At 38.1% G+C, this 18164-nt stretch overlaps 2 protein-coding genes across 3 annotated transcripts in view; both read right to left on the reverse strand.

The window, feature by feature from the left end:
- The window catches only part of VPS39 (VPS39 subunit of HOPS complex), a 48384-nt gene extending 47871 nt beyond the window's left edge, over positions 1–513 (reverse strand). The window contains exon 1 of the mRNA XM_032417888.1: positions 267–513. Within this exon, the coding sequence (XP_032273779.1) occupies positions 267–339 (73 nt within the window). The 5' untranslated portion in view covers positions 340–513. The remainder of the gene's footprint in view (positions 1–266) is intronic.
- A 75-nt stretch (positions 514–588) lies between these two features.
- The window catches only part of TMEM87A (transmembrane protein 87A), a 46299-nt gene continuing 28723 nt past the window's right edge, over positions 589–18164 (reverse strand). Inside the window, exons 12-20 of one of the 2 annotated variants that reach the window (XM_032417890.1) lie at positions 17638–17706; positions 15782–15890; positions 14756–14814; positions 13880–13983; positions 8648–8721; positions 8171–8232; positions 7072–7124; positions 6521–6551; positions 589–3378 (exon numbers count right to left, since the gene is read on the reverse strand). In XM_032417890.1, the coding sequence (XP_032273781.1) occupies positions 3337–3378; positions 6521–6551; positions 7072–7124; positions 8171–8232; positions 8648–8721; positions 13880–13983; positions 14756–14814; positions 15782–15890; positions 17638–17706 (603 nt within the window). In that variant the 3' untranslated portion in view covers positions 589–3336. Of the gene's footprint in view, positions 3379–6520; positions 6552–7071; positions 7128–8170; positions 8233–8647; positions 8722–13879; positions 13984–14755; positions 14815–15781; positions 15891–17637; positions 17707–18164 lie in introns of both variants that reach the window. The other variant, XM_032417889.1, reaches the window with a different exon arrangement.

The following is an 18164-nucleotide window of genomic DNA, read 5'->3' on the forward strand; positions in this document are numbered from 1 at the left end:
AAGGAGCCAAAGCTGAGCAGTCAATAAGAAAATCTCTACCGAAAGCAAGAGTCGTACCTAAAATGAGTGGGTCCCTGAGGATTGCCCAAACAGTCCCACTGCGCTCGCTGTCTACAATACTATGCCCTCCCTCATTCCAGGTTTCTTTCGGACAGAGTCCGACCGGAGTTCATACAGTCAGATGCCTGTCCACTTTCCCAGCCTTGTGAAAGGTCGGAACAGCTTCTGCGCTGACCCCGCCTCGGCCCCTCGGGCCCTCAGCTCACCCCAGGCAGCCAGACAGTCGATCTGCAGAGGCAGCTTTTCTAGTATTGGCACTGGCTCGAAGGCGTCGTGCATGGCGGCGAGCAGTCACCACAGCAGTCTCACCCGGAATGGGCCGGGTCGGTCCTGGGCCGGGAACCAGCCCAGTGAAAGCGCCAACCGTGAGGCTGGACCGAGACCCTAGCTACAGGCCGTACGACAACACAGCCATCAACACCGGACTTCCTGCCGGGCTAAACCCGCCTCTTCCGCAGAAGCCCCGCCCCTTCCGCCCCAGCGCCTTTGAGGAATGCGCCGGCGCTTGGGTCCCCGCCTTCCCCCGGGATCCAAGTCACGGAGCCGACTAGGGATATAGAATTTAACAAAAAAGGGGGAAAAAAAATCTTACGACTGTCTCAGGCAGCGAATTTGGGCTTTGGCTTGCTAGCCAGGATGGAGATCTGCCATTTAGGAAATTAACTGTGACGTTTAAAAAAACAAAGCCTCTGGAGATTATCTGCAAAAAGATGGTAGTGTTCCGCACTAACGTAGCGTTGTGGGCGCTTAGCAATTCCTGACCCACTCTATAAACACCCAGTAAATGGTGGTTTTTGCATTACCATTATAATCTCAACCAGTTCAAGTATCTTACCCTTTTTTAAAGGTTGTTCTAGGGCAGTAGTTCTCAAAGCTGATCCCTACACCAGTAGCATCACCACCACCTGGGAACTTGTTAGAAATGCAGTCTCAGGCCTCACTCCTGCCCTACCGAATCAGAGTATCTGGAGTTGGGGGGTTCAGCAGTTTGTGTTTTAGTAAGTCCCCAAAGTGAGTCCATGCACTTTAAAATTTGAAAACCACCGCAATGAGGTGAATATGGCAACTCCACCCCCCCACTGCCCCCACAGGAAATAGGAGGTAAGTCATAAAAGTAAGCATTTGGATCTAAAGCAAAAATGTTAATGAAAAAAGGGGTGAGTCTATGATAAGAAGTAAAAAAAATGGCCTTGGTCAGTTTATTTATTACCCCCTCCCTCACTTCATTTTTATACAATGGCAGTTTCTTCACTTGTAAATTAGGATAGTTGTCCCATCTTTACCAAATGCTATGTCTGATAATCCGGTGAAATATTTTCAAGGTGTTAATACTAACACAAAAATTGCTAAATAAATCAAGTGTTGTGGCTGATTTTCACCACAGAAAATGAACACCTTGAAAATTTAGGATTGCCAGCTGCTGTCCTCGAGGAAGGCCTAATACCTAATAGTTTCAGGCCCAAGGACTAAGAACTAAATAGATCAACATAATACTATAAATTACTTCAGAACCAGTTTTAAGAAATAATACACTATATCTAATCACAGTGACATAACCCATTAAGAGAAAACAGAATTATCAAGTCCCAGCCTACATAATTTACTATACACTCCTGCTTAGCACAATATGATTTTTTCCCTAGCCTAAAGTCAACATCTACCCACCGTCAGAAAATATTTGATCAACTATCTTGCTGCATTATAACTATTTTTCACTTGCTAAGTTTCAGTATGGAAGAACAGAAGCACACAATAGTACCAATAGCCTTTTGCTAGTGGGTTAACCTGAGAATATAGTCAGTTCTTCATATTGTTCCTTAGATATATTGCCCAGGTGATTTTTTTTTTTTTAAATCACCACAGCAAACAGCTATAGAGAGATGTTAAATAAATGTAAACACTTTCACTATTTTATGAGTTAGTAAAGACTGCGGTCATGTGGTCTCTGGTTTCACAATAAGAAGATGTAGAACAAAAACCATGGAAGGAAAATTCCCACAAGAGTTTAGGAGGAAGAAGGGTCTTTAGAGGCAAGTCCGAAAAAAAATGAGGAAAATATATTAATTTTGTTAAGACTTTTTTATATTAAAAAGTGGCATGAACTTTCTACGTAGAACAAAAATCTTGGGAAGGCAAAATTGGACAAAACCATTAAAACAGAAATATAGTGCTTCAAATGAATCCCATCACCTTGTGATGTCTCTTATAAACAGTCTCTAAACCAACACCAGGTATAAGAACAGTCAATCCTAAAGAATGAGCAGCAGTCCAGGGCCTCCACACTACTTCATGCAGGAAAAACTGTTTCAATTAAGCCAGAAGGACCTGTTTCCTTTGTATTAGCTCCTGCTTAAGCATTACAGTTCCTTTAGCAGGGCCCTCACTCACAAGCACTTAGATGGAGTGCCTCTTTGCATCTAGTGCAACACCCAGTGAATGGCATGAAGGCAAACAAAGCATTGCCTAGCATTCTGCAATGCCGCTGCCCTTGGAGGCTTACAAAACAGTAGTTAAAAGTTCTGGAGTGTGCACCACATTGCCAGCAATGGGATGTGTCACAATAGCAGATGTCAAGAGTTAAGCTAATATTTCTCTCTAAAGTACATCTGAAATAGAAAAATCTTTAATATACACCATTTGTAAACAAAATTGCACTTGATTTTTTTTAAATGATCTGAATCATACTGTAACAGGTTTCTTTCTTGCACACTCTTCTTTTTGTTCTAAATCATTGATAGAACCATGGCTCCTTAACTCAGGATTTTTTTTGTCTCCAAACTACCTCTGCAAGAAGTCTTGGCTTCTCAGGAAACGGAAAAATAATTAACAATTTCCCCCATCACCTATGTAACTCCCTAAATAAATAAAAATTATAGGAAGTTGCTCCTGGAGATTACATATTATGGCGTTGACGTCATAGTTCTTTAGAAGATGTTAAACTTTTTAGTTTGATAGATTAAACAATTTAAACATTATAGAAGGCTCAGGAACAACACACATAAGTTGCATAAACATCCATGTCTGGGTGTGGGAAGAAAAGGGGCATCAATGTTGTAAATAAAACACTTGTAGATTTTTCTCATCCTATGAACTTGTTTTCAGTAAGATGTTCTCCTTGTTCTGACACCTCTCACCAGCTCCAATGCACAAAGGTCAAGGAAGAGATCAGGTTTCACTGCCTCCTTTAATTCCATGGAGGAGTGTAGAAGATTAACACAGAAGCTGATCTCTTCCCAGATATTGCCCATCTTCAACTGCACATCTTCCCATTTTTTCTTACTCCATTTTGGACCTTTCAAAGTGTGTGATCATTCGTTCCTAAGGAAAAAAGAAAAAGTTTTTTCTAAGCATTTTAAATGGTCTACATTCCAAATATCTTCTACAAAGATGACACACACACATTTCCCACAAGTACTTTTGTTTATGTCCATTAAACAGTTAGATACAGTTCCTAACTGGGGTGCCTGGGTGGCTCAGTTGGTTAAGCATCCAACTCTTAATTTCGGCTCAGGTCATGATCTCAGGGCTGTGAGATCAAGCCCTACTTCAGGCTCCATACTGGGTGTGGAGCCTGCTTAGGATTCTCTCCCCACCCACCCACCCCCTCTCTCTCTCTCTCTCGCCACCACACCCCGCTTGCACTGTAGGAAAGGAAAGGGAAAGGGGAAGGGGGAAGGGAAGGGGGAAGGGAAGGGCGAAGGGAAGGGGGAAGGAAGGAAAGAAAGAAAGAAAGAAACAGAGAGAGAGAGGGAGAGGGAGAGAGGGGGGGAGAGAGAGAGAGAGAGAGAGAGAGAAAGAGAAAGAGAGAAAGAGAGAAAGAGAGAAAGAGAGAAAGAAAGAAAGAAAGAAAGAAAGAAAGAAAGAAAGAAAGAAAGAAAGAAAAGAAAGAAATGGTTCCTAACTATCTGTGAAGATTTTGAAATATAAGATGTCCAGGCCCTACCCAAGATTAACTGAATCAAAATCTCTAGGTTTCTGGACATTAAATCACAGATCAAAAGAAACTATGTATTTGAGTCAAAGAAAATGAATAAATAAATATCTACTTAAGATTAAACTTAAATGAAAATGTGTACCTCCTCTGATTCACGAATTTAACTTGAAGAAAAAGTCAAGGATGTGGACAAAGATTTAGCCAGAAACATTTCTACTGCAAAACTCAAAATTATGACAAAATAGTAGAAAGAATTAAATGTCCAAAGATACAGGACTGCATAAACAAAATTATGGTATATCCTTATAATAAAATATTACATATTCATTAAAATTACATTTGATTAAAAAAAAGCTCTAGAGATCTGTTGTATACAACAACGTGCATATAGTTAACACTTTGCACTTAAGAATAATGAGGATGGTAGATTTTATGTATTTTCAGTTTTTTTTAAAAAGCATGTTAAGGCAGAGCCTGGGTGGCTCAGTAGTTAAGCGTCTGCCTTAGGCTCGGGTCATGATCCCAGGGTCCTGGGATCGAGCCCGCATCGGGCTCCCTGCTCTGCGGGAAGCCTGCTTCTCCCTCTCACACTCCCCCTGCTTGTGTTCCCTCTCTCGCTGTGTCTCTGTCAAATAAATGAATAAAATCTTAAAAATACCACCCAGACGCCCCCAAAATAAAAAGCATGTTAAGAGGCATCTGGGTGGCTCAGTCTGTTGAGCATCCAAATCTTGGTTTTGGCTTAGGCCATGATCTCTGGGTCATGAGATTGAGCCCCATGTCAGGTTCTGCGCTCAATGGGGAATCTGCTTGAGATTCTCTCTCCCTCTCCCTCAGCCCCTCCCCCAACTCATGCTCTTTCTAAAAATAAATAAATCTAAAAAAATTAAAAAATAAAAAGCAGGTTAAAAATTATGTCTGATTAGAAAATAGTACTTAGGGGTCCCTGGGTGGTTCAGTCGGTTAAGCGTCTGCCTTCGGATCAGGTCATGATCCCAGGGTCCTGGAATTGAGCCCCATGTTGGGCTCCCTGCTCAGTGGGGAGTCTGCTTCTCTCTCTCCCTCTGCCCGTCCCCCCCCCCACTCATGCTCACAAGCAAGCTCGTTCTCACTCTCTCAAATAAAATCTTAAAATAGTATTTATAGTATGCCATTTCAATTAAGAAAATTAATGTACTACCATTAAATTTCTTTTCTTATGTAATTTTTTTTACCTTAGAGTTAATATTTTTCATTTTTGTTTTGCTTCATTTGCTAAAAGTACGTATCACAAATTTATACTGAACTCTGACAGAACTGTAAATATATTTTCAAAATGATCAATTACATCAGCTAATCTATCCTTTTCACTTTTTTTCTTAGAACTACTCCTCCTGAAGCTCTCTGGTCTGCTCCATTGTGGACTGGATGCTCTCCAAGACTGTTGCCCAGCTATCACTCTTGGAGTTTCTTACATCATCATCCTGGGAATTTATCCTTACCTCTCTGTTGGACCCTTATTTCCTGGATCCCAAGTCTTTTTCTTTTTAGTTCTCTCATTTTGTAAAGAACACTTTCTACTCCTTTTTTGAGAATGCACACATAGTATTTTATTTCCTGCATGACTAAAAACATCTTTATTTTACCCTCATATCAACAGTTTAGTTGAATATACAATTCTAGGTTGAAAATAATTTTCCTTACAAATCAAAGACATTGTTCTATTATGTTCTAAATTGCAAAGTTGAGGCTGGAGAGTCTGATGCCATTTTGATTCCTGGTCCTTTAAAACTTGTTTCTCTTATAATTCATTTAAGTTCTTATTCAGTTCTTGAAAGGTTTTCACACAGGGAAATATGAACAGATGGGTGAAGTCAATACCACCAAAAATACTATAATAAACCTGTATTGCCATGAACGGCCCAACGGGGTTTTACATACTCAGCCTTCTCTGCCTGAAATATAGCAGTGGCTGGAGAGCTAAAGTCACAGGGAAGCCCCGAGGGCAAACTATTAGCAGACGCCCTCAAGAGGGAGATTTGGGAACTGCAGAATACACCATAGAAAGCAAAGTGTTACAAAGAAAGGTAAGTTTAATTCTGCACGATAGAGTTCTCAGTTATTTCAATGCACAGAACTGCTAAGGAATTTGACATTGTGTGCTACATCACACAGCAGGTCAGTGGGAAATGAACAATCATTTTTTAGCAGCCAATCCAAAACAGTGAGTTAGAATCAGGCAGATGCTTTCAAAGGGTTTTCTAAAATCAAGAAGGTCTAGAATAACCTAATATTCAGAACGAAAGACATGTCCTCCAGTCTGATCATATAACTTAGGAAAAGAAATAGGGGACGTGTATAGAAAGGAAACATTCTTGAATATCTGAGTTCTCATTTTAGTATTTCTATTCTCATCCTTTTTCAACTATACCAACTATAGTTCTTCAGGGCACTACTGAGTCAAATAAAATTCCCCTGAACAAAGGACCTATGATTTCCTATTAAATCATCAGACCCACAGTTTATGCACATGATTTGATTACTAACCTCATCTGAATCCAAAAGGGCTGGAAGTGCTCTGCAGAGAGAAAAACACCAAAATGAACAACATAAAGTCATAAATAGTTCATAAAGGAAAGAATTATGAATACAATTTAAAGCCTTTTTTATAATTATCTAGGATCTGCATCTTATTAATGGCCATTTCAGGGGAATAAAAGCATATACAAAAACAGAAGGTTACTGGAATTGTACAGAAAACAAACACGTTCTGCACTGTGACAGGGCCAATGTTTAATTAAAAACAGTCATGGGAAGGAACTAAAAAATTCCAAAGAATTCTCCCAATGATTTTGGGAAGATGTATTACAGCTAAATCTTTCTAAGCAGAAATGTCATCTGAACAATCCTGATTACTTTTGGTTGTATATCATTTGTAATTTTTATTTAACATCTTTTTAACATTTTTAATATTCTTTAATTTAAATAATTTAATCTATAAGCATTCTCATTATCATATTCTTCAGCTCATTCACTTAAAATAATAAAAGCAAGACTAACTGAAATAGGATTCTCATGGTAATGATTCAAAAACTTACACATCTGTCACAGAAGAAGGAACATTCTCTTCTACCCACTTCAAATCATCTTCCTGCTGGGAACATACAAATACCAGTTGTTACTAAAATGCCCCAAATAATACATGTCAAGTGAGGATATACAGAGGTCTCAAAATTTTAAAATTTAATCTTTTGGGCATTCTGAAGGAGTCTACTCACACAACAAATGGGACTGCTAATAATTTTAAAAACTATATAGTCCAATACGTTAAAAAACTATGTCAGTGAGATATAAAATGATATCTTTAAATGCTTTCTTCTCAGTGGTCTAATACCTAAGAATTTGCCTCATGTAAGTTTTGCTCCTTAAAAGTGAGTTTAATTCTAAAGCCCTTAATGTAGACTGCATGTAACGTTTTAAAACAAAACAAAACAAAAAACTGCTGAATGAAAAAAAATCTTGGGGGTGCCTGGGTGGTCAGTCATTAAGTGTCTGCCTTTGGCTCAGGTCATGATTCCAGGGTCCTGGGATCGAGCCCCACATAGGGCTCCCTGCTCAGCAGGAAGCCTGCTTCTCCCTCTCCCAATCCCCCTGCTTGTGTTCCCTCTCTCACTGGGTCTCTCTCTCTCAAATAAATAAATAAAATCTTCAAAAAAAAAAAAAAATCTTGATCTTTACTACAAAAAACACCTTAGGTTATTAAAAGGGCTATAACTTGCACTAATGAAAACAATTAAATAGAACCATCAGACTAGGGACGCCTGCCTGGGTGGCTCAGTCAGTTAAGCGTCTGCCTTTGGCTCAGGTCATGATCCCAGGGTCCTGGGATCGAGTCCCACATTGAGTTCCTTGCTCAGCAGGGAGCCTGCTTCTACCTCTGCCTGCCGCTCCCCCTGCTTGTGCTCTCTCTCTCTGACAAATAAATAAAATCTTAAAAAAAAAAAAGAACCATCAGACTAGTCTGGTACCTTTTCAGGACACAATAGCAAACCATCTAGTTAAAAATTACTAGGTCTTAGAATCACTTGCTGTTTTTAAAAATGTAAATGTAATATATATTAAAAGATCTTTTTATAAAGCAAGCTTAGTTAGAGCACAGATTTAAAAAATCATTAAGGCCTGTACATAATTACTTACCGCTTTGTTTACTTTACTATTTCCATTTGGTTCTTGTTTAGTACTTCTCATTTTCATTCCTTCTGTAAAGGGAAAACAAAGTAGATGGGTTAAGTATATTAATAGACCAGCAATGATTTCAAACATGAATTCACAACATTAAGTTTACTGAAACTGAATTATATAACAATGTTTCTCCATCTTTATGCTAGGAAGTTCAAAGCCAGATTTTCAGCTCCTCTGGTAAGCAAACTGGACATTTAATGTGCAATTATTTACTGAATTTACCACAGCTTTACCTGAAAATTTATACCCTTATTTTTGCTGTCCCCTAATACACCACAGACCAAACTGAGACACAACTGTAAAACGACTGTAAAATAATAAACTATATCCAAGTATCCTGATTTGGATACTCACAAACCGTTATACTTGCTCTACTCTATTTCTAAAAAACAGAAAATAATATTTAAAGCACAAATAAAATTTTAACACTACCAAAGCTTTCTTTTAGCATAGGTTCTTTTTGTTCATCCTCTTCCTCTTCCTCAGACAACGGTGAAAAGGCAAACCTGACCGAACAAAGATAGAACAGAAGGAAAAACCTTAGAAAAGTACAAAAAATGCTCCACTAACTAGATTTTACAGGCCTTACTACTGAAACTGCAATGAGTCATTCATAAAATTATTTCAGTGAAAGCAAAATAATTCTTCCCCTTCAGAGAAGCACTTGATTGCCTAAACGAGCAAGAGAAGCAGGACAGCATCACACTGATGAGTGCAGGCTCAACCACGTACTACTTATGACTTGAGACAAGTTACTTACTCTCTGTGCCTCAGTTTTCTCATCTGAAAATGGGGATAATGAAACTCTACTCACAGAGGTGTTTTGAAAAAAGTAAACAAATCATTTCAAAAAATGCTTAGAACAATACCTCACACATAGTAAGCATTTATAAGCATATAAAATCACACAGAGGGAAGTAAATACTTATGTAATTTAAAATCTCAGACTTTGAGTTCAGACAGAAGTCCTGACCTTTTATGTACCAGGTAATTTTAAAATCTCAGTTTCCAAGTGGGGAGCTGAGAAGATGAAGGCCTCATCTTAAAACACCTTTCCTTTACAACTTTGAAGAGATTCAGCTGCCAGACAGGTAATTCTTTTACTTATTTTTTTAAATTTTTATTTATTTGAGAGAGAGAAAGAAAGCAGGGGGAGGGGCAGAGGGAGAGAATCTTTCAAGCAGACTCCCCGCTGAGCATGGAGTCCATATATGGGGCTCAATCCCACGACCCTGAGATCACCACCTAAGCCAAAACCGAGAGTCGGAATACTCAACCGAATGAGCCACCCAGGTACCCCCAGATAAGTAATTCTTAGAAAGCTTTAGCTTTGAACTCACTCTGTACTTACTGTTGCCTATTATCTTCATTCTACCTTGTTTTTAAACCTCCCTTTCATGAATTAAAAAAAACAAAACATAACTCTTTAAAAGCTAGGAATAGGGACGCCTGGGTGCCTCAGTTGGTTAAGCATCTGCCTTTGGCTCAGGTCATGATCCCAGGATCCTGGGATGGAGCCCCGCATCAGGCTCCTTGTTCAGCGGGAAGCCTGCTTCGCTCTCTGCCCCTCCCCCTGCTTGTACTCTCTCTCTCAAATAAATAAAATCTTAAAAAAAAAAAAAGCTAGGAATAACAGGGAACACACCCATAACCTATTAAAGAATAACTAGCAAAAATTAACAGTAGATGCCAAAGTTAATGATACCTGAGAAGCACTTATTTTAAAGTCAGAATAAGATAAGGAGGCCCACTCTCAATGCCTCAATTCAGTATTATACAGGAGGGCCTAGCTAAGGTAAGAAACAGCAATGAGGCAGCAGTATTATTTGGAAAAGAAGGAATAACATTGTTACTACTTTTGGTAACAATCAATCTACTTGGAAAACCTAGAAATTATCAGAATTAAGAAGACAGAGACACCTGGGTGGCTCATCAGTTGGGCGTCTACCTTCAGCTGGGGTCATGATCCCAGGGTCCTGGGATCGAGTCCCACATCAGACTCCTTGCTCAGCAGGGAACCTGCTTCTCCCTCTGCCTGCTACTCTCCCTGCTTATGGTTGCACTCTCTTGCTCGCTCTTTCTCTAACAAATAAATAAAATCTTAAAAAAAAAAAAACTAAGAAGACAATGTAGGAGGGTTGATGGGTATGATAAATATATAAAAATCAATAGCATTCAAAGGCTCCTGGCTGGCTCAGTCCAACAGAGCATGTGACTCTTGATCTCAGGGTCATGAGTTCAAGTCCCACATTAGGCATGGAACCTACTTAAAATTAAAAAAAAAAAAAAAAATCAATAGCATTCCTACATTTTTGCCAAAGCCACACGTATTATTTGAAAAGGGTGCATCCAGGGACGCCTGGGTGGCTCCATTGGTTAAGCATCTGCCTTCAGCTCAGGTCATGATCCCAGGGTCCTGGGATCGAGTCCCTCATCTGGCTCCTTGCTCAGAGAGGAGCCTGCTTCTCCCTCTGCCTGCTGCTCTCCCTGCTTTGTGCTCTCTCTCCCACTGACAAATAAAATCTTTAAAAAAAAAGGGGGTGGGGTACATCCATAAGAGGCATAACATTTTTTAAATACTTCAATAAAAGTTATAAAACATAACTAAAGCACAGGACTAAAATTGGGAGAGCAATACCATATTCAAGGATGGAAAAAATATGTGTAATATCTCTACTTAACCTATTAATTCAATTCCAATCAAAACCCAATAAAGGTTTTCCTAGAATTAAACAAACAAGCTAAACATTTCATTAAAGAGCAAAGACCTAATAACAATGGATTTTTTTTTTAAAAGAATATTAAGGGGGGAGGGCATATACCAAGACGTAAGAGGAAACTAAGATAAGCATACTACTGATGCAGGATCAGAGGGATAGAAGAAAAACAGAGAACCCACAGTCAAACAATTCTTGATGAATAAAAGTTCAACTGTGAAATTTTGAAAAAAATTATAGAATAACTTTAGACTTCACCTCAAGCCAGGAAAAAGTTTCTTAAACAAGACACAAAATACACATACATGAAGGGAAAAAAAAAAAGACAAATTTGACTCCATACTTTCAAGTTTTTCTATGACCAAAAACACCATTAAAATGTCCAAAGATAATCAACAACTAGAAGAAAATACCTGGAATGCTTAGAACAAAATACTGGAATCTAGGTCTGACTGCCTGTAGCCTCCCTGAGGCATTCAGGGGCCATGTTCGTAGTCAGCACTGTGCTTCCCAGATAAGATTCCATCAGCTTGTGATAGATGATGAAACAAATAATTTTCTAAATCTTTTTTTTTAAGATTTTATTTATTTGAGAGAGAAAGAGAGAGAGAGAGGACGAGAGCAGGATTGAAGAGGTTCCAGGAGAGTTCACCCAGGATGATTTAGCAGAAGATGATGTCATGTTACTAGATGCTTGGGAACAGATTTTTATTTGGGTCGGCAAAGATGCCAATGAAGTTGAGAGAACAGAATCTCTGAAGTCTGCCAAAATGTATCTTGAGACAGATCCTTCTGGAAGAGACAAAGAGGACGCCAATTGTCATCGTAAAGCAGGGCCATGAGCCGGCCACATTCACAGGCTGGTTCCTGGGCTGGGATTCCAGAAGGTGGTAAACTGGTTTTTGTAGGAAAAAAACAAATATTTTGGAGCCACTGTCCCATTGCTGTTTTGAGGGGAAGAAAGGTTTTTTGGTTTGTTTGGGTTTAGAAAATTAACCGGCCCTATGACTATTTTTTAATGCCTACTATTGGTTTGAAATTCTTTTTAAACTAGAATTTTCTTATGTTAGTATTTTAAAATAACCTGAAGGAAATTTTTGTTATGGACCAATGTTAACTCTGCTGGAAACTGACTTATATCTTTTTATATGACCTTTTAAAAGTGAAAAGCTGCACATAATCTAGGGGAGTTCATCAGAGAATTTTATAATTCAAGAAACTTTAGCCAAACTTGTTCTTTAATATGCCAGAGAAGTAAGCCATAATGCCTTTGAGGTTATTCTCCTTTCCATGTGCTGTGTTCAAAAGAACTGTATATTTGCAGTGAGGTTTATGTTAAGATGGTTTAAAAGTTTGTTGTTATTTTCCTTCTTCAGCCAATGTGACTCTGATACCATTCACTCCTAAGTATCTTTTTCTGAGTAATTTTACCATTTTTGCCTTTTTAAAAGCCTTTGAAATAACAGCTTTTTCATGACAAAATAATTACAGTCTTATCCGGTTGGATGTATGTATTTGACAGTACATATTTAATACCACAAAGGTTATGTATGAAAAAATTCACTAATGCTTTCGTCATTAAAATGCATCTCTTCTGGAAAAAAAAAATACTGGAATCTAAAATATATAAGGAATTCCTACAAATCAATACAAAAATGATCAACAAGCTGATAAAAAAAAAATTCAGATATTAAAAACTGATTGACAGGAGAACTAAATGACCAGTAAACACATAAAAGCCATAAAAAGTAATTCAGCCTTAAATGCAACATTTTTAAAATAACAGTGAATATCTCCTCTACCAGATGTGCAAAAATTAAATAATGGGGATATAGGAGGGAAGAGAACTCCTCTTGTACAACTGTTAGTACATATGCAATTTGTTTCAGGTTTTTTTTTAATGCAATCTGACTTTAATACTTTAAAAATTACAAATGTGCATACCCTTCACCCCAACAGTCCCAAGCCTACTCTATTTTTCTTTTTTTTGGCTTTTTTTAAAGAACACAAACATTAAATGTATAATAAAAAGGCTACTTTCATGGGATAAAATGGTATCACTTATTTTCTAAGCCTTTTATTGGTATGTCTGATTATAAAATTAGCTGTTCAGTTATGCTGCCTCATCCTTTTCCTCCTTGGTAATATGGGTGGGTAATATAAGCTCTTAACTGTCTAAACACAAAGGGGAGGGCATGCCAAAGACATGGATGTACACAAAAGAAAGACAGCCAATTCCTAAATAATTGAGATTTGCCAATAGCTGAACAAAGCAAATTCACATATAAATTTTTAATTCCAAAGTCTGTCACATAAATTTTCACTTTACCCTATTGTTATGAAGTGAGCTGGGCTACTGGCTATAAAAATTGTTCTTTCCTTCCTGACACTGGACAGGTGAGACTCTCATTATAAGTATCACTATCTATCTACTTCCCTTCTTTATTCATATACATACATATTATCAGATGTCAGAACTTAAAAATACCTCATATCAGGTGGTTCAATTCCCTCTCATTATATGAAGAGGAAACTAAGGCCCAGGCTAGTGAAAAGAGGCACCATGACAAAACTCACGATGCAAATAGGAGAGCTGGACAGGAACCCATTCACTGAATTCCAGACCCAGTGAATTTTTTTTTTTTTTTTAATTTTATTTATTTATTTGACAGAGAGAGTGCAAGTAGGCAGAGAGGCAGGCAGAGGGAGAGGGGGAAGCAGACTCTCCACTGAGCAGGGAGCCCAACGTGGGGCTTGATCCCAGGATGCTGGGATCATGACCTGAGCCAAAGGCAGCCACTTAACTGACTGAGCCACCCAGGTGCCCCTCAGTGAATATTCTTTACACTATATGACACAGCCATGACACTGTCACCCATTCAATCACCCCTAACAGATGACATGGCCATTCAATGGTTAGCGATATAAATAAGAAGTGTCCAAGAACCTCTGGTTGTTTGCAGATGGTCGCCAGAGAACCATGATGACGAAGAGGATCATGGAGAACAGCAACCGCCAGATGGCGTCATCTACCCAAAGCTCCCGCCAATCCTACCAAAAGGGGGAGAAGTACATTTTTATACATAATCTTAACTCTTCACAAAGTCCTTGGCATAGAACAAGAATCAATTATTTATTCCTTCAACTTACATTTACTAGGAGCCTGCTATGTGCTAGGCACTGTGCTAAGTGCTAGGAATAAAAAATAAATGAACACTGTTTCTTCCCTGGTAGTGTTTATTGTTGCTAAAGAAAAGGCACAACTGAATGGAGCACTTTATTAATGCTTCATTATAGCTCTGAGAATCTTTAGGGAAGGATTTTTATACAGGGTAAGAGAAAGTAACATGTTGTTACTTTTTATAGTTTTCATTTTTGTTATTTATTTTTAACAGCTTAGCTCTAGCTTCCAAAGAAATGCTACTGGGCAGTCTCTGTGCTCCTATCTTAAGTACATGGCTTCTGCTCAGATTAGCATTATTCATACATAACGTTTAGGACTCTGGACTTCTTGTTAATAATTTTTAGTTAAGGCAAGACTGGGTTATGAAAAACTGTGATATCCTTTATAATGTTCTCCCCAATACTGGGATATATAGTCAGTCCTTTCTCTCCCACTGTCTGCCAAAAAACCCACAAAACAAACCTACCATACCAAGCTCTGTGATAATACAGAATACTTAGGAGGAGGAAAGCATTTCTAACCCTCAGAGTGGAGCTAGCCCTAATTTCTTAAAAGGTGTGAACCTTACCACTGTCATTAACATCACTGTGTATGTATAAAACAGTACACTATTCATAAATGCATGTGCTTATAACTCACCGACTGACAAGTCACTATCCTGAACTTCATGGTTGTCCAGATGATAAACACAATAGATGCTAACAGGAAATGAAAAACCTGGTCAGAGTATGAATGTTAGTTTATATCCCTAATTATTTATCTGATTCTCATCAAGTGGAATCCCACACATCCCTAACTCCCAATATATCACAATCATTCTCTCTCATTTATTTTAACACGTTTATTCAACACAAATTTACTTAACTGCTATAAGCAAGGCACACAATGCGTACTCTTGCCAACCCTTTCTGTACTTAAAGAATAGTTTTATTTATCATCTGGCTACTTTGGCAACCCTCAGAAGTGGAAAAGAAGGTATTAGAAACATGTCTTTTTCCAGCATTATCAATAATATGATTGTTTTCCCTTTCTTCATCTTTAGTAACTAAACGTTAATATTTCTTTGCCTGGTTAGATGGAAAAAAAGGTTCTTTCTGTAAGACAAACAGAATTATTGGTCCCAATCATAGGCCAGACCTCCCTAATCCTGGTACACAAGCCAAAAGGCAGGCAAATTAGCCTATGTGGGCTATAGTCTACCCTAATGTATATGCATAACGTATATGTTATGCATGTTTAATGACATATGTAAAGGCAATATAATAGCAACATACACTGATCCAAAATCTATATAAAATTCTGTATTTATTTCAATAAAACCAAATAAGCAAATATTAATGTCTTCTAAAAGAAATCTGAATGCTATATGACACTAATGCTAACTTGCCTCAAAAAAAAAAGTCTCAGAATGGAGATAGGAAAGGGATATACCAAGAGTTAAAATTACATGTAATCAATTTCCAGCTATTAAAATAAGTGGTTGTCAAACTTTTTTGAACCAAAGACCCCTTCAAGAACTTGACAAAAGTGAAAGACCCCTTCCCTAAGTGAAACGCACAAAACTTTCTATGTAATTTTAGAAAGCCCATCTCTGGCCTCTCAGGTTAAGAATCTTTGTTCTAAAGGAAATGCATTTAAACAGCAGGAAGCAAGTCCCCGACTTACCTGCCACTGCCAAGATAAGCGTGTTGGTAAAATGTCGGTACAAAGAGAGTTTTACAATGTTCCTCCGAAGTTTTAACAGCTTCATTGTTTGAGTCAAGCTAATAAATATGTGTTTGCAGGTCAAGGAAATCAACATTCAGTAAAAACAGTAAGCTAGTAAATTAATCCTTACATTTCTTTAAGGATCTGGGGTCATACTGACAGAGCCATGGACGCCAGGCCTTACAGCTCTCACTCTCAACTTTACAAACACTCCAGGCCCACCATGATTAGTAAGAAAGTCTTCATTTTCAATGACACTTAAAGAGAGGTCAGAACCAGGATAAAATGAGAATACAAAAGACAAGAAAAAAGAAGAGAGGAAAAATATAAAGGAGAAATAAAGATAGGAAACTTTCTAGAGAAACAAAGAAAAAGAAGCAAATGGAAGAAAATGAAATAAAAATGAGTAAGAGGCAAAACAACAGGAGTTAGCATCATCTCCTTTCTTCTTGTAAGGCAGTGGCTCTGTTCTCACTGTTCTAGCTAATCCAGTCTAGAGTCTTACATTCATGCCTACAACCTCCCAGAGTTCTACACTCAGTCCCTTTGTGCCATGCTAAGGAGGAACCTGCCATCACTGAGCTATCCTGAATTAAAAGGACCAGACAATTACAATTGCCTGAGAATCCCAGGCAGTTAGGCTCTAAAAGCAACAACTCTCTACTTTCAAGTCATTATCTCAAGTATAAACTGCTGCACAAAGATAGGGGAGATCTAATGACTACTATAGGCAATTATCTGCTATCTTATGTTCAACTTTCAGAATGAGGGGCAGATATGAAAGCAAGTGAGCTGGAGCTCATTCATGCCCTTTAACAGAGCCCTCACTGCTACCTAATTATTGGGTCATCTTCTTGTATGGTCCAGTCTCTCTCCCTACTCCTCTCAATATGCATAGTAGAGATTCACAAAGATAGTGACCTAGAAAAGCTTTGGCCATTTGGATGCAGGACATTTCAATTTCAAACATTTTTGATACACGAAAATCCCCTCAAATTCACAAAATTACTATTTTATTTACACTCAGCCTTTTATAATAGTCACAGTTCATCAGGACAATAATACTGAACAATTGTACATAGGACCAAATAACACAAAAACCAAAATAAATTTTTAAAAATCTCCAAAAGATAAAAGTCCAAAAACCTGAATCCTTCATCCAACAGGCCAAGTCCCTAAATAAGCAAATGTTTACTCTTGAAAAGCAGGAAGAAAAGATTATTCAAATAGAAACTTGTTTGTTAGCTGCTGGTTGACTTTTCCTGTAAATGAAGTAAGATTTATTTCAAAGAGTAAAGTCTTCAAATAATCCCAACTCGCTTTTGAATGAGGGTATAAAACACTTATCCTGTAAGGGTTAAAATCTGCTCAATCTACTTAGAATTTTTCAAACAACCTCAAATAGTATAGTTCCTGAAACCATATTTTAAGAATCAAAATATTTACATAATTTTAAAAGCATTTAAGAACTGCCGAAGCTGAAAGCAACAGTAGGACCACAGCAGCCAGTGATTCTAACACTAAGTGAGGTACACAAATAAATCCAAAATCAAAGTGAAATACTCATTTAAAAAAAGGCCAGAAGCTTTTATCTTATTCTCAGTCTGCAGTCACCAACTCTTGATGAAATTTTTAAAATTAAAAACAAAATAACTGCTTACCTGAGCCCCCAGGTTGTTAGACTGAAAATACCCTATTCCCCAAAGTAAGGAGTAATCAACGAAACTGGCAAAAACCATTTGCAGAAAGATCAATGGAAACCCAACTCCAAGGAGAAAATGGACCGCCATCAAACAAGCCAATGAGAAGGATATCCACCAGCACAGGGCAGTGTCTAGGAAAGCCAAGGGGATAAAGGCCAAGGAAGCAAGATCAGTCTGGGCCTGCAGACAAAGAAAAAGAGGTGGTGAAAAAGAGATGTCTAGAGAGCACAGAGAAGAAACCAGCAAATGACTCTGCATTTACATAATCATCTATAATGATTCTGCATTCGAACTGAAAGAAAATAAGGAATAATACTTTGTACCTACATCATTCTTCCCTTCTGACAATCGATCACACAGAATACACAGCTATAAGCATTTCATACAAACTACTGATCACAATCTCAATACAATAAAACATGCTGCTAACTCATACAAGGCAACCACCACAGAGCTCCTAGCATGGCAAGTAAGGTCGTCCATGTTAAGAAGTGACCACACTGAAAAGTCGTGGTGTTACAAGCCCCCATCCCATCCTATCATCTCCCATCATTGTGATTTTGGCTACAAGTCTAATAAGAACCTTCTCATATTTCAAAGTACTGCAGCATTAATACACAATTTTAATTTCCAGAATT

This window comes from Phoca vitulina, unplaced genomic scaffold (genome assembly GCF_004348235.1).
Source record: "Phoca vitulina isolate PV1807 unplaced genomic scaffold, GSC_HSeal_1.0 scaffold20, whole genome shotgun sequence".
Taxonomy (NCBI): domain Eukaryota; kingdom Metazoa; phylum Chordata; class Mammalia; order Carnivora; family Phocidae; genus Phoca; species Phoca vitulina.